General features: G+C 46.8%; 1 protein-coding gene across 3 annotated transcripts in view; it reads right to left on the reverse strand.

Moving 5' to 3' along the window:
* The window catches only part of CRACD (capping protein inhibiting regulator of actin dynamics), a 384,229-nt gene that overhangs the window by 124,806 nt on the left and 242,144 nt on the right, over window positions 1-17,279 (reverse strand). For 2 of the 3 annotated variants that reach the window (XM_082464423.1, XM_082464424.1), the window contains exons 5-8: window positions 15,941-16,009; window positions 13,899-14,012; window positions 13,159-13,341; window positions 9,710-12,500 (exon numbers count right to left, since the gene is read on the reverse strand). In XM_082464423.1, the coding sequence (XP_082320549.1) occupies window positions 9,710-12,500; window positions 13,159-13,341; window positions 13,899-14,012; window positions 15,941-16,009 (3,157 nt within the window). The remainder of the gene's footprint in view (window positions 1-9,709; window positions 12,501-13,158; window positions 13,342-13,898; window positions 14,013-15,940; window positions 16,010-17,279) is intronic. The other variant, XM_082464425.1, reaches the window with a different exon arrangement.

The following is a 17,279-nucleotide window of genomic DNA, read 5'->3' on the forward strand; positions in this document are numbered from 1 at the left end:
AAGATTTCCACGTAACTGGGTAGGATGGAAAAAAAGGCATAGGGTTGGGACCCCTGCCCCTGAGGGGGATCTGAAAGGAAGAGAAGGTCTCTATGGGCGGACCCTTGCCCTGGGGAGCCAGCAGGTTGAGCCACAGACTGGGCATCCCAATCCTAGTGTTGTACATGGAGGAGACAAGTCCCCTTGGCTGCCGGGAGAACCTCTGGGACAGACAGAAGGGCTGGAGAAGCCTAGACTCTACTCGTGAGGAGTGTGCATGCACTGGCTGGTCAACAGTCATGGTGGAGAGAACTCTGCACTGGTGGCTGCCACCTTGCCGCACTCCCCAGTCTGAGCTGGGTGAACACCCCAGCCCCACTCACTCCACACCGCCGTGTGGCGTGAAACCTGGGCAACTGGCCCCCTGGGGAAAGACTCAGTCTAGCTACACAGACAGACTGGGGGCCCTGGGTGTGATCCGGGTGGGGTGGTGGTCACTGTCAGTGTGCGCTCAGGCGGCCCCGCAGAAGCATGCCACAGTTTGTCTCCCAGCCTAGCAAGAGTGCCCCACCCGCTCCACACTGCAGCTTGGCTCTGGATCTGGGGCAGACAGGTCCTGGGAGAAAACTGCCACAGAGGCAGCCCGGATTTCTGGTGGCAGCATGGCCATCTCAATTCCTGCAGCCACAACACCCGGATCCCCAGCCCCAGCCTACTCCACACCATAGCCTTGCACCAGATGGAGGATGAACACAACAGGGGAAGGGACATAAACCCTGGGCTGCGTCTGAGCAGAGCTGTGGACGCCTACAAAGGAGGTGCACAGGTCCTCTGGATGCGTGGGCCTCACTTGCTTCAGCAATCCCCTCCTTTAGGGCAGGGCATACACTAAAGGGGAACAGAGCCTGATCGAGCCCAGCCCACAAGGCTACTCCAACAACTGGGGAGCACACCTCACTGCTATCAGGGTGGCAAGAGCCACAGAGCAGAGAGGAAGTCCCATCTCACACCCTGCATAGGCTTTAGATCCCCCAACATCAACCACACCCTTTCTCGAGGTGATAACGGCCAGCACACCCGGAGGAAGGGCATGGCTGGCATCCATATCAAACCAGGCCTCACACCAAAGACACTGGACACACATAATCTACACAGGGATGCTCCCACGTAAAAACACTCCTTCAAGACCACAATAGATGATGTTTCTCCTACATGCACCGAGACAGATAAAGTTAAGTAAAATGAAAAGGCAGAGGAACTACTCCCAATTAAAAGAGCAAAAGAAATTCCCTGAAAGAACAAATAATGAAACAGAGCTCACTAGTCTACCAGACCCCAGTTCAAAAAGGTGGTAATAAAAATGCTAACTGAATTAAGAAAGACTATTAATAGAAATGCAGATCACTGTAACAAGGAACTAGAAATTACAAAGATGAACCAATGAAAAACAGATAATTCAATTGCCAAGATTAAAAAAAAAAAAAAGTAATCTAGATGCAATGAATAGCTGACCAAATGACACAGAAGAGTAAGTGACCTGGAAGACAGAATAATGGAAACCACCCAATCAGAGCACCAGACAGAAAAACAAATGAAAAAAAAAAAAAAAAAAGAAAGCAACTGGGATTTCCCTGGTGGTCCAGTGGTTAAGACTCTGCACTACAAATGTGTGCGTGTGTCGGCGGGGGGGGGGGGCCTGGGTTCAATCCCTGGTTGGGGAACTAAGATCCCACATGCTGCGTGGTGTGGCAAAAAAGAAAAAGAGCAACATACAAGACCTATGGTATATATAAAACTTGCCAGCCTATGCATAATAGGGGTTCTAAAAGGAGAAGTGGGAGAGGAGGGGATTAAAAATGTATTTGAAAAAACTATGGCTGAAAACTTCCCAAAGTTAAAGAAGGAAACAGAAATCCAGGTACAAGAAGCTCAGAGTGTCCCAAACAAGATGAATCCAAACAGAACCACAAGAAGACATATCATAATTAAAATGGCAAAAGTTAGAGAGAGGATTCTAAAGGCAGCAAGAGAAAAACAGACTCATTTACAAGGGAATCACCATAAGGCTATGAGCTGATTTCTCTGCAGAAACTCTGCAGGCCAGAAGGGAGTGTAATAATATATTCAAAGTCCTGAAAGGGAAAAACTTGCAACCTAGGATACTCTTCCCAGTAAGATTATCATTTAGAATAGGAGGAGAGAGAAAGAATTTCTCAGACAAGCAAAAACTAAAAGAATTCAGCAATACTAAACTTACTCTAACAGAAATATTGAAGGGTCTTCTCTAAATAGAAAAGAAGCAAGGATCTGTAGGAAAGGGAAAATCATGATAGGAAAGGCGAACCTAGAGTAAGGATTGAAGATCACCTAAATAATCCAGTACTTACACTAACAAAGAAAAAAATTGTAAAAGCAATTATAACTACAATAAACAGTAAAAGGATAAGCATGAAGATGTAAAATAGGACAGCAAAATCACAAAATGTGAGGGAGGGGAGTATAATACTAGATCTTTTAAAATGTATTTGAACTTGAATGACTATCAGTTTAAAGCAAGTAGATACAGTTATGGGTCAACATATAGGAACTCCATCATAAGCACATATCAAAAACATACCATAGATTCATGAAAACCAAAAATAAAGGAACTGAAGCATACGACAAAAGAAAATCATCAAACCACAAAAGGAAAAACAAAAAGAAGAAGAAATGAACAAAAAAACTATAAAAACAATTGGAAAACAAGGATTAAAATGGTAATAAGTACATGCCTATCAATAATTACTTTATGTCAAATGTCAAAGGACTAAATGCTCTGATCAAAGACATAGAGTGGCTGATTGGATAAAAAAAAAATAAGAACCTACAATATGCAGCCTACAAGAGACCCCCTTCAGGGCAAAAGTCATACATAAAGTGAAGGGATGGAAAAAGATATGTCATGCAAGTGGAAACAACAAGAAAGCGGCAGGGGTGGGGGAGGGGGGAGAAGGGTGGGTGGGTGGGTAGCAATACTCATATCAGACAAAATAAACTTTAAAACAAGGGCCATAAAGAAAGACAAAGAAGGGCATTATATAATGATAAAGGGATCAATACAAGAAGAGGATATTACACTCGTTAACATATACTCACCTAATATAGAAGCACCTAAATGAATAAAGCAAATACTAACAGACATAAGGGGAGAAATAGACAATAATACAATAATAGTAGGAGACTAACACCCCACCGACATCAACTGTCAGACCTTGCAGACAGAAAATCAACAAGGCAAGAGGTCTTAAATGACACGCTAGGCCAGTTGGACTTAAATGGTATCTACAGGACACTATATCCAAAAAAAGCAGCATACACATTCTTTTCAAATGCATGTAGAAAGTTCTCTAGGAAAGACCACATACTAGGTCACAAAACAAGCCTCAACAATTTCAAAAGGACAGAAATTACATCAAGCGTATTTTCTGACCACAGCAGTATGTAACTAGAAATCAATTACAGAAAGCAAAACGGGAAAAGAACAATGTGGAGACTAAACAGCATGCTATTAAAGAACCAATCAATGATGAAATCAAAGAAGAAATCAGAAAATACCTCAAGACAAATGAAAATGAAAACACAACTTTACAAAATCTATGGGATGCAGAAAAGACGTTCTAACATGGATGTTGATAGCAATACAGGCCTTCCTCAATAAACAAGAAAAACCTCAAATAAACAACCTAACCTACCACCTACAAGAATGAGAAAAAGAACAAATAAGGCCCAAAGTCAGTGGAAGGAAGGGAATAATAAAGATTAGAGAGGAAAGAAATAAAATAGAGATTTAAAAAAAATAGAAAAGATCAATAAAACCAAGAGCTTATTTTTTGAAAAGATAGACAAAAATTGACAAACCTCTAGCCAGGCTAAACAAGAAGAAAAGAGAGAGGACTCAAATAAACAAAATAGGAAATCAAAGAGGAAAAATAACCAATATCACAGAAACAAAAAATCATAAGAGAATACTATGAAAAGTTGTATGCCAACTTAGAAGAAACTGGACAACTTAGAAGAAATAAAAAATTTTCTAGAAAAATTTCTCAGCCTGCTGACTGAGTCGAGAAGAAACAGACAATTTGAACAGATTGAACACTAGAAGTGAAATAGAATCTGTAATTTAAAAACAAAAAACAAAAAAACCTCCCTACACAAGTCAAGGACCAGATGCCTTCACTGGAGAATTCTACAAAACATAAAGAACTTAAACCGATCCTTCTCAAACTATTCACCAAAAATTGAAGAGGAGGGAACACTCCCAAATTCATTCTACGAGGCCACTGTTACCCTAATACCAAAACCAGACAAAGACACTACAAAAAAAATTACAGGCCAATATCTTTGATGAATATAGATGCAAAAATCCTCAACGAAGTATTAGCAAACAAATCCAATGATACATAAAAAGGATTGCACACCATGATCAAGTTGGATTCATTCCAGGGTCACAAGGATGATTCAACATACACAAAAATCAATGTGATACACCACATTAACAAAAGGAAAGACAAAAATCACATGATCATCCCAACAGACACAGAAAAAGTATTTGACAAAATTCAACATCCATTCACATCAAAAACTCTCATCAAAGTGGGTATAGAGGGAACATATCTCAACATAATAAAGGCCATTTACGACAAACTCACAACCAACATCATACTCAACAGTGAAAAGCTGAAAGCCTTCCCACTAAATTCAGGAACAAGACAAGACTCTCACCACTTCTATTCAACATAGCACTGGAAGTACTAGCAACAGCAATCAGACCAGAAAAAGAAGTAATAGGTATCCAAATTGGAAGGGAAGAGGTAAAACTGTCACTATTTACAGATGGCATGATATTCAATATAGAGAACCCTAAAGTCTCCACACAAAAAATATTAAAACTAACAAATGAATTCAGCAAGGTAGCAGGATACATGATTAATAAATAGAAATCTGTTGTGTTTCTATACACTAACAATAAACTATCAGAAAAAGTAAAAAACCCAAAAAATCCCATTTAAAAATCACATCAAAAAAATACCTAGAAATAAACTTAACCAAGGAGATGAAAGACCTATATGCTGAAAAGTATAAAACATTGATAAAGGAAACTGAAGATGATTCAAAGAAATGGAAAGATATCTCATGCTCTTCGATTGGAAGAATTAATGTTGTTAAAAATGGCCATACCACCCAAAGCAATCTACAGATTTAACGCAATCCCTATCAAAATACCCATGACATTTTTCACAGAACTAGAACAAATAATCCTAAAATTTATATGGAACCACAAAAGACCCAGAATTGCCATAGCAATCCTGAGAAAAAAGAAGAAAGCTGGAGGTATAACCTTTCCAGACTTCAGACGATACTACAAAGCTACAGTAATCAAAACAGCATGATATTAGCACAAAGAGAGACATAAATCAATGGAACAGAATAGAGAGCCCAGAAATAAACCCACACACCTACAGTCAATTAATCTACAACAAAGGAAGCAAGAATATACAATGGAGAAAAGAGAGTCTCTTCAGCAAGTGGTGTTGGGAAAGGTGGACAGCTACATGTAAAGAAACTAGAACATTCCTTCACACCATACACAAAAAGAAACTCAAAATGGTTTAAAGATCTTAATATAAGAAATGACACCATAAAACTGCTAGAAGAGAACACAGGTGAAACATTCTTGACGTAAATTGTAGTAATATTTTCTTAGATCAGTCTCCTGATGCAAAAGATATAAAAAGCAGAAATAAGCAAATGTAACTCAATCAAACTTAAAAGCTCTTGCACAAGGAAGGAAACCATCAACAAAATGAAAACTCAACCTACAGAATGGGAGAAAATATTTGCAAACAATGCAAACAATAAGGGGTTAATATGCAAAATATACAAACAGCTCATATGACTCAGTATCAAAAAGACAAACAGGGACTTCCCTGGCTGTCCAGTGGCTAAGACGCCATGCTTCCACTGCAGGGGGCGCAGGTTCGATCCCTCGTCAGGGAACTAAGATCCCGCATGCCGTGTGGTGCGCCCAAAAAATAGAAGAAACACAAAAAGACAAACAACCCAATCAAAAAATGTGCAGAAGACCTCAACAGACATTTTTCCACAGAAGATATACAGATGGCTAACAGGCACATGAAAAGATGCTCAATAATGCTAATTATTAGAGAAATGCAAATCAAAACCACAATGAGGTATCACCTCACACAGGTCAGAATGGCTGTCATCAAAAAGTCTACAGATAATAAATACTGGAAAAGATGTGGAGAAAAGGGAACCTTCCTACACTGTTGGTGGGAATGTAAAATGGTGCAATCACAATGAAGAACAGTATGGAGGTTCCTTAAAAAACTAAACATAGAACTACCATGTGATCCAGCAATTCCACTCCTGGGTGTACATAGGGTGGAAAAAATGAAAACTCTGATTCAAAAAGATACATGCACCTCAGTGTTCACAGCAGCACTATTTACAATAGTCAAGACGTGGAAGCAACCCAAATGCCCATCAACAGATAACTGACTGGGCTTCGCTGCTGGCGCAGTGGTTAAGAATCCGCCTGCCAATGCAGGGGACACGGGTTTGAGTCCTGGTCCGGGAAGATCCCACATGCCGCAGAGCAACTAAGCCCGTGCACCACAACTACTGAGCCTGCGCTCTAGAGCCCGCAAGCCACAACTACTGAGCCCACGTGCCACAACTACTGAAGCCTGCATGCCTAGAGCCCGTGCTCCGCACCAAGAGAAGCCACCGCAATGAGAAGTCCGTGCACCGCAATGAAGAGTAGCCCCCACTCGCCACAACTAGAGAAAGCCTGCGCACAGCAACGAAGACCCAACACAGCCAAAAATAAAATAAATAAAAGAAAAATAAAGATTAAAAAAACCCCACAGATAATTGACTTAAGATGTGATATATATATATATGTGTATATATTTATATATGTGTGTGTGTATATATAGTGGGATACTCAGCCATAAAAACGAATGAAATATCGCCTTTTGCAGCAACATGGATTTACCTAGAGAATATTATGCTTAGTGAAAAAAGTCAGAGAAAGACTATAATACTATAATGATATCACATGTGAAATCTAAAAAATAATACAAATGACTGTATACAAAACAGAAACAGATTAACAGACATAGAAAACAAACTTATGGTTACCAAAGAGGACAGGGAAGTGGGAGGGACAAATTCGGAGTATGGGGTTAACAGATACAAACTTCTATACATAAAATATATAAGCAACAAGGGAATTATACCCAATATCCTGTAACAACCTATAATGGAATATAACCTACAAAAAAATGCACAAAAAATGAATCACTATGCTGTACACCTGAAACTAACACAGTATTGTAAATCAACTACACTTCAATTTCAAAAAATTGGAAATAAAGACAGACAGACAGACTCTGGAGGGAAGCTGGGAGTGCTGTGATACGATGCAGGGAGAGGACTTGCATTCTTGTCCTCATTTGTTTTGCTTATTTGCATTGTGAGTTTCAGCAGTTCAGTGAGTTTATGGCATATCATATCTTCTCTGAACCAGATGATCTGTTATGAAATGGACAAATGGTGTAAAGAAATTCCAGTAAACAAACCACAGATTGGGATATACTACTAATAATGCAAGCATAACAACACGGCAGAGCTGTCACGCTCTTTGCCTGATACTTGGTGCAGAAATCAGATCTGACAAGAAGGTGGCCAAAGAAAATAAAAAGCAGCACCATGATTTGCAATGTGGATTTACATCCACTGTATTTTCAGTGAACCTCACCCTAAGTACATATGGTGCTCCACGGGTTTTAGCTAATGATGGTATTGTATGTATACAGTTAACACATAAATTGGAGGTCCAGGCTTAACGTTTTTATCCTGATAAGGTGTTCAGTTAAACAAAGTTGGTCAGCCCAGGCCTGGAGTCGCATAGCGTGTAAAACCCCAATGGTCTTAGGTAGAGACCACCACATGGTCCTTGCTCTCATGCTTCTTTTCTACCAAATAAAGAAAAATTCAATTAGCAGAGACTGTTAGCCCAGAATCTGGATACTGAGAAAGAAAACAGGGGCAGCAACAGTTTTTGGTAGAAAACTGTAAGAATTCTAAGAGAAAGAAGCAGTACAGAGCGTTATTTCTCTGGGAGAAGACAAGAGAGTGATAGAGCGGGTCAGTCTGTGAGAGGAACTCTGATGATACCACCAAAGCTAACCGCACAAAAGCTAATGTCAAAACTGAAAATGGGGGTTCCGGTTCAAGAGGGTGACATAGGAGGATCCTGAACTCCCCTCCTCCCATGGACACACTGGGTTTACAGCCACATACTGAACAATTCCTTCTGAAAGAAATCCAGAAACTGAGTGACTTCAACACATCAAGGGAACAGAAAAAAAAAAACCACATGGAAATGGGTAGGAGAGGCTGAGACACAATCTCGCCATAAACCCCATCCCCAGCAGAGTGACCCACAACCAGGAGGGAATTCAGAACTCCCCGTCTCTCTCTGAGGAGCAAAGGTTTGGACCCCACATCTGGAACAAAACACCTAGCTCTGAAAGCCAATGGGGCTTATGTCCACGAGACCCACAAGGCCATAAGGAAACTAAGGCACAGATCTTAACAGGCTTGTGGGAACTTACCGTGGCTATCCCCCCAGAGCCCAGCGCAGAGGTAAAACAACAACAAAAACCTGAAAAATGGGTTCCTCTTCGGCAGGACAAACAGAAACCAATAGGGAGATACGGTCTGGACACTGCGGATCAACATGCTGGTCCAAGAAACCAAGCAAGGCTTGGTTATAAAGGACGGTAGCGTCTTCCATAAGGCAAGTAACCAAACCAACATCTCCGGGAAACAGCTCTTTTCTCTGCAAAAATCACCCCACACCTAAAGAATTAACCTAAATCTTCCCTAAAAAACCTGAGGGGAGAATTTCTCTGAGAAATACGAGTAACTTCCTGGGCTATGAACCACACCTGACCACCTACTCTGCAAAACAGAAAAGAAAAAGTATCAGATGAAGGTTCCTGGGGCCCCAAAGCCAATCCAAGTGATCACCATGCTGCCCCAAACATCCAGCATGAAGAAACACTAGGGGCAGGCAGGAGTAACGGTCGCTCTAAAATTTCCTTATCGGATGGCTTCTCAGTGGCAAGCTGGTGGGGTCAGGATGCATATGTGGGCATTGTGCATTAAATTGAGACAAACTTGATTATGCACACAGAGGCTCCTGAGGGGGGCTGTCCAAAGCCCCCTAACTTCCCACCTGGGTGCCGCTAGTGCCCAGAGACAGAACACAGACACTGGTCTAGGAAACTCCAGTCTTTACTGTCACTGCACAGGCCCCTCATAAAGATTAATAACATCTGCATTAACTTGGACGACGTTTCAATTTCCACTGCCAACCGAAAGCGAATCAGTCTGTGCCAGCACCTCCAACTTATTACTTGGGTGAGTAAGGATCATTAACGGTGTGAACTACAGACACGCAACAGTCAGTCCACATTTCCAAAACGGTAAAGAGAAGTAAACAGCCTCACCATGATCCATAAGTGAGGGCACCTGGGGAACGGGGCACCAGGCTCTAATTAAGGAAGTGCTCCAACGCCAGCTCCGGGGGCTACTTCCGGCCCTGGGCACGGACAACAGGCTGGACAGAGGCAGAGTTTTGCAACCTACAGTTACGCACCTTTCCTCCCCGCCTCGGGTGTTGCGGAAGGCTTTTCTTGCCGGGCGGCAGACGGAGCCGGGGAAGCTGGCTTCCTCTCTGTTTCCACCTCTTCCTCCTCATCCCGCTTCTGGCCCTTCCTCTCCTCAGTCGGCGGGGCTGAGGGTATCCGGGGGTCCCCGTTGTCCCGGCCCTCCTTGCACGGCTCGCCGGGCTCTGGGTCAGGCTTCCCCGCCCGGCGAGCCAACAGCTCCGCCAAGTAGGGCCTGCTCAGCTTGCAGATCGGGGAGGACGGTGGAGTCTGGCCCGCGGGCTTGGGAGCCAGGGCTGGCTTCTGGGCCAAGGGCGTTCTGTTTGCTGCCCTGTCCTGCTCTGGAGCCGGGGGCTGGCTGCTGGCTGCTGGGGGCCCAGGCTGGGCTGCAAGAGGAGACTGGCTGGGAGGGCTTTCAGCAGAGTCCTTCCAGGGAGCCGGGGCTTGCTTCCTCTCGGGGGGGAGGGACGGGCCATGCTTGAGGGCCGCAGCCTCTGTCTCTCTCTCTCCAGCTGTGCTCCCCGGAGCTGACGGTGCCCCACTGATACTGTCCCCCATGCTGCCGTGCTTTTTCTTCTTCTTTTGTTCTGTTTGTTGGTCGCAGTGGAAGCGCAAGGAGTAGTTGGTCCTTCTCAATTTTATTCCAAAAGGGGAAGCTTTATCCTCCCCACCTGGCATCACGGGCTCCGGCTTTCCTACTCCACCTGTGGTCTCGCTGTCCGAAGTGACCACGGGTTCTGCTTGGGCCACTGCTTTCTGTGGAGGGTAAGGAAGGCTTGGAACAAGGAAAGATGGAAGGTCTTTGGCAAATTTGCACCCCTCTGTGGTGTCCGTTGGCTCCTGGTGTGCCCCCGGTTTCTCTGCACCCTTCACGGGCTCTTTAGTATCAGCAGCAGCGAGCTGGGGCCGGGCCTCTTCGCTGGGGCCCGGCAGGGATCTTTTTCTAATGCTTTCCGCTTCCGTGTTCTGTTTGGAGGTCTCCCAGCCCCCATCAGAGAATTTCTGCCAGGCAGGCTTAATGGAGAACTTTGCATTTACCGGCGGGGTCCTCCGGAGGTTCCCGCGGGAATCACATCGGCCCCTGGGAGTGTGTTCATCACCCGGCCGAGACTCGTCTCTCTCGCCGCGCTGGTCACTCTCTGCATTCTTCAGGATTCTGGACCGAATGGAAGCCCATTCAGCGAGCGCGGCCATGCTGCTCGGAGACTCCTGTGAGGGCCTGGTCTTCCCACTTCCTGCCCGGGGGTCGCCTGGGGCTCGGGGTGGGTTCTCCAGGGCAGGGACATCTACGTGCTTCTTTTCTTCTGACAAGCCCAAAAGAGACTTGCACGCTGTGTCCTTGATCTGGCTCAGGTTGACGGCTGGGCCGCAGAGCTGGGCTCCCGTAACCAGAATGGCCGTGTGTGGGATGCTCAGGGACGAGGGCAGGGCGTGGGAGGCCGGGCTGGCTTTGGGGACCTTTGGCTCCTGGGGACCAGAGGCGAGCCCCTCATCTTTCATGGGCTTCACCGGGCTCAGATTGACTTTGGGGAAGAGAATTTGTTTCCCTCCAGATGACACCTGGAAAGTGTAGGGTCTGGGCATGGTCTGCCTCTCATCTACCTCCTGCCATCTGAGTTCCTCCACTTTTCTGTCTGTTTCTGGAGCGGCAGCTTCTTTCTTCTCTCCTGGAGCCAACGCCTCTTCCACCTGGGCCTCTTGTTTCTGGGGCGGCTCTGCGTTGGTTTCTTCCCTCTCTTCCTGCCATCCACAACGATGATCCCCGGGAACATCCCCCTGCTTTCCGGGCTGCTCGCCTGATGGCTCGGTGGCCTCTTGGCTCTGCTTCACCCAAATACTCGGTTCCTCAGAGTTTTCTCTTGGCTTCTCGAGTTTCAGGTGTTCTTGTTCTGCTTCCTCTGCAATGTCGCTCTGAAATGGGCTCCTCAAGCCCCTTTTGTGGTCCAGCAGCGGCTGATTCTCCTCTTCCACTCTCGGTGTTTCCTGAAGCTCCTTTTCCGCTTCCTGCCTGCTCTTCGCCTCCGCGTCCTCCCGCAGTCTCTGCGCCTCCAGCTCTTCCTGCCTTCTGAGCTCCTGCATCCGTTTCTCCTCCTCCTCCCGCTGCCTCTGCGCCTCCAGCTCCTGCCGCCTGAGCTCCTCCCGCCGCCTCTCCTCTTCCAGCCGCTGCTTCTCGGCCGCCCGCCGCCTCTGCTCCTCCTGTCTTCTGAGTTCCTCCAACCCTCTTTCCTCTTCTTCCCGCCGCAGCTCCTCGGCCTCCTGCCGGCCCCGAGCCTCCAGCTCCTCCTGCTGCGCGCGTCTCTCCCGGCGCCGCGCCTCTTCCTCCAGGCGCCACGCCTCTTCCTCTAGGCGTCTCGGCTCCTCGGCTTCCGGGGGCCCTCCTTCGTCTTGCTCCCTCCGCTCTGGGCCTCGGCAGCCTGGCTCTTCCGGACTCTGCGCCGCCTCTTCACGCTGCCTCTTTGCTGCCTCTAGCTGTACTTCTCCCTCCTCTTCCTCCCCTTCCTCCTCCAAGAGCTCCTCCTGCCTTCTTTTCTCCTCCCAAAGCCTCCTCTCCAGGGCCTGGAGCCTCTGCTCTTCCAGGCGTTGCCTCTCCGCCGCTTCGGCCTTTTGCCGTTTGCACTTGGCCTCAAGTTCTTGCCAGTATTCTTCTTGGCGTCGCTTCTCTTCCTCCGAGTCCAGCGCCTCTGGCTCCTCTTCATGCCAGATTGGCTTGTCTTCTCCAGGGTGCCCATTCTGGTCTAGGGACAGCTGATGCCGGAAGCCACCTTGCTCGTTCTGTCGATCCTAACATTGGTAAGGGAAACAGAATTAGCTTTCCTTGTGCACAGGCTACCATTACAATCCTATTCACAATGCGGGTGGCCCTCCTAATCTCAAAAGTAGGGGCAGCGTTCCCCCCTCTATGCACAGAGACAGGTAACCTCGGGTATCCCTCACACCAAGAGTAAACTGGAGGTGGGGAAAAGAATTTCATCTTTGTGTTTCCTCTCTACATGTCAGCCTCAAATTTCTTTCTTTTTTTTTAATACACGTGAATAATCATAGGAAAACTGGTAGTCCAGCATTAGAAAGGTGAGGAAAAATGATATTTGCACTTCATCAATGTCCCCTGAAACTTGTGACTGAGAAGTCTCCTCTAATCAAACTGAAGAAGCTTTGGCTAAGCCGTGGCACAGGAAAGTGGGCCATCCGTCTGTTGCAAAGCATGCAGTGTCCGGAGCCCCTCGGAAGGCAGCCTCTCTCTCTGAGGTCCACCAGCCATCGGCGGGCAACAAGTCAAAAAGGGTGGTGGAAAGGAAATGGGCCCCTTCACCCTTGTGCCTGAAACACAGCCATCCCCGACAGGGACAGACCAAGTTCCTTCCATAGGCCCCTCACAGCACCATCCTGCTAGGCAACATTAATGCCCAGCCAGCAAGGGTGTCTGCCAGGCCGTACATACCCCGACAAGTCGCCTGTGCCTCCTTGACACCCTCTGTTTTTTTGGCTTAATGGACAGTTTGTGCTTGGCGGCACTGTTGTCCAGGCGGGCGATGGCCAGGGGGATGGCATCTAGGTTGACGCTTTCGATGGTGCCGGCAGAGGAGAAGTGCCTTTTTGGCCGAGACGGTTTAACTGGAGCAGCCTACAGTGGAGATTGAAACGTGAAGTCAGTCCAGATCAGAGAACGACCTGCAGGGAATCCCGGAATGGCAGCACTTGTTGGAGCTTGCACCTTGCCCAGCCTGGCCCAGGAGATGCTGGCAAGCGGTCAGGGCTCGTGGGCACAGTGAAGTGAACACTGCTTTTATAATCAAAAGACGCTGAGTATTTGTTTTGCCAGTGATAATCTGTATTAACTTGTAAAGGTCATTTAATCTTTCAGGGACTAATTTTCCTACTCTGAATGGTACGGGGGTTAGATTAGATCAGGGGTCAGTAAGACATAGTCAAGGTGGTCCAGTCCTACCTGAAGACTGTTTGGGTGAATAAAGTTTTCCTGGTACAGAGCTACACCATTGCCCTCGGCTGCCTTTGCGCTAAAAGGAAGAGCAGGGCAAAGCAGAGTCTGGTAGTTGCAACTTATGGCCACAAGGCCTAAAATAAGTAGTAGTTTGCTAAACCCTGGACTAGCTCATCTCTATGCTAAGAACTCTGTAATTCTAAGAGCCTCCCACTGCCACAGACATGGTGTGTACATACCTCAGCTCCTACTTTAGCCTCTTCAAACAGGGAATGTATCTTTCTGGCCTTTGTATCAATCCTCTTTATGCCCAGGTAGCAAATCTCATTTGGTAAGTGCTCAATAAATATTTGCTAAAAGAATGAAGGAACAATAAAGTATAATAACCTCTCTGCCTAGGGCGTAAAATTTCTAATCAGCAAAAATGTTTTAGCACGATCATGCCAAAGTCACCGAGCACTGGTGCAATGGAAGCGAAAAGGAGGAGGCCTGGGTGAGAAGGTGAAGGGCAGAAATGTGCTACACACAGGGGAAAGGCAATTCTGCAAAGGATGAACCGCAGAACTGCTTGCGGCTCTGTAATACAGGTGTGGTCACTTAAAAAAGCGCAACCTCAGACCAACCGTATACATTTAGTTATAGGTCAGAGGGACCGAGGCTCACAGTCCACGCTGAATCAGATGGTAAGAAACCACACCTGTAACTTCAGAGTATTCACAGGCAAGCGGCGAGGCAAGGGCTCCTGGCCACAGCACGCCACCGCCACCGCGCAGCAGAGGGCGCTCACGGCCCTAACTGCCTTCTCCAGCAGCTGAGACACGGGCTCAGCATCAGCGGAGGCCAAGGTTCCCCTGTTTTGACTGTGTCTGTGCACAGTAAGGGCAGAGTCAATGGGGTTTAGCTGGTGGCTTTGCTTTTTGCAATTATCTTCCATATATATATATATATATATATCTATATATATATATATCTATATATATATATATCTATCTATCTTACTTACTTACTTATTTATTTATTTATTTATGGCTGTGTTGGGTCTTCGTTTCTGTGCTAGGGCTTTCTCTAGTTGCGGCAAGTGGGGGCCACTCTTCATCGCAGTGCGTGGGCCTCTCACTATCGCGGCCTCTCTTGTTGCGAAGCACAGGCTCCAGATGCGCAGGCTCAGTAGTTGTGGCTCACGGGCCCAGCCGCTCCACGGCATGTGGGATCTTCCCAGACCAGGGCTCGAACCCGTGTCCCCTGCATTGGCAGGCGGATTCTCAACCACCGCGCCACCAGGGAAGCCCTATCTTCCATGTTTATGCACAAAGATAAAGGAGCCAGCTAGCTCCAAGAGCAAAACGAACGCTCAGTAAATACTAATTTATGACAAGAAGCACGGAAGTAAGGAAAAATAATCCTAGCCTTTGGTCTCCTAAGCTTTTATTTATTTATGGTTATCTTTATAATAGGTGTCAAATTCTAAACTACTGTTAAAGAGAGATGAATTAAACATTTATTTCCATCCCCTAATGGATGCGTGAGTAAAAGGAGTTAAAGCCAAATGTGATAGACTGAAGACACAGATAAAGCATTTCAAGCTGAGATTTAATGCCATGTTTCATTTCTAGTTATTCAAGCTGGGCCTCTTCATCTGGGTGGTGGAACTGTCTTGAGTCATCCCCTTCAGAAGACTCAGGGACATGCCCTGTTCTCACCGTACTGTCTGCCAGACCCTGGGAAGACCCCTGGACCCTTGTGCAGGTGAAAGGTCCTCATGGGAGTGGACTGGCTTCTGTAGAAGAGGCGCACGGGATCTCCACAGGGCTCCCTAGGCTTCTGCAGGTAACGTCCCAGGTTTCAGTGGGACGTGTGTAAGTTAAAAACCAAAAATACACACAAGTAGAGAAATGCTAAGGTCTTTGGGGGGCATCTCTAAATAGAAGGAGGCTTTTCCTTACACACTCTTTACCTTCAGGTGTTTTTGAATGTTTTTTTCAATGCCTTACCGGTGTCTTAAAATACATGCTGCACCTAGGAAAACCACCAACACCTGAGACTCCAAACACAGGCGTGGTGAGAGTGTGGCTCTTTTTCAGAGCAGGGTTCAGTTCCAGCAGTTACATCACCATAGAAACAGACGCTCCAACATCTACCACTGGTTGCATTTTGAAGGAATTTAAAGTAATGGACAAAGGTAGCATTTATGAATGGAAAAGTGAGGCAGCAGATCGCCCAACAAAAGGAAGAATGGAAGTTAAAGTAAGGAAGCTACCTACATATGTTCAAATCGTATTACCTTCTCTTCCATCTCACTTCCGGCTCCAGGCGGATTCAGAGGACCCGGAGAACTTGGCGTCTCACTGGACTGGAACAGTAGAGAGAGTGCTCAAGTCAAACGCCAGCACAGGAAGTCCTGGGCAGACAACCAGACAGTGTCTGTGCAGGCAAGGGCCACCCCCTCCCCCACGCAGGGGCGCAGCTGGCTGCAGAGAGCCGGCAGGTTCACGGCAGGGACTCTGCTAATGTCCGGACTCCACCAGGGCTCCTGAGGCACGGTGTGTGCTCCCCTCTCCCCCGAGTTCAACACATTTCCCATCTGGGCGGTCTCCAACCTCAGTCCTTGATGTGTTTCCCCACTGATGAGAGAATCTCAGGTGCTGCCCTGCTGCCACCCTACCTGGGAAGCAGGGCTCCAACTTCAGAGCTCTCGGCTTTGCTGGCTGCCTTCCACCCCATGAAGACGGAAGAGGGCCCTTCCAGGGGCACACAGGGGCTGGGCTGAGGAGGTGGATGACCAGAGGAGGCAAGAAAACTTGGAAGGAAGGGAGGAAGGAAGGAGAAGACTGTCCTCTCATTAGAATGTAAACTACACGGAGGCAGCCCCTTGTCTAATCCGGCCCATCTCTGCGATGCCCACGGCTGGGGGAGCACCTGCTGAACGAATGACCCTCCTTCTCCCCCAGGCCACAGTGCCCTGCACTTATTAGATCTTCAGTAACAGGGAAGACATTTGCTTTGGTCCATAGGAAATCCCTGAATCAAGGCTGATGGCCCATGCTGCTGCCCAGCACTCAAGAGGCTGGAGAGAGCATTGTTGGACCAGTGGGAGAGATGGGCCCCATGCCTGCTTCACCACCACGCACGAGTGTGGGCGCCAGGAGTCACCAGGGCCAGGCAGAGATGGGCAACAGAGGAGATTGTCCATCTTTTCTTTCCTTCCTTCCTTTGCTCTACAAGTCACTTATCTTTTGTTCTACTCTTACGACATATTAGCTGATAACAAGCACGACTTCTTCCAGGGACATCTTAATAACACCCAATGTCATTTCAGGCACCATGGTAGGCACAGCACAGAGAATACTTTCTTTTAAGCATGGGAAGACTCAGAGCCTCAGCTAGAGAACAGTTTATCTAGCTACTGGTAGGACTTTTCTTCCTTTTCCCATAAGAGGCCTGAGGGTGTCCCTTCGGCTGCTAGAGCGACTCTCATTTCAGGATATACTCAGAGTGTTTCCTTCAAAGTGTCAAGAGAACAAATTTAGATACGGCAGTGCTGGACCAGTGTGACTTTCTTTCCACACTAAGTAGACTTCAAGCTGGTCTGTTTGATATGTTCTGTCTTATTGAGCACCTAC

Source organism: Balaenoptera physalus (assembly GCF_965194825.1).
Source record: "Balaenoptera physalus genome assembly, chromosome: 5".
Classification (NCBI taxonomy): domain Eukaryota; kingdom Metazoa; phylum Chordata; class Mammalia; order Artiodactyla; family Balaenopteridae; genus Balaenoptera; species Balaenoptera physalus.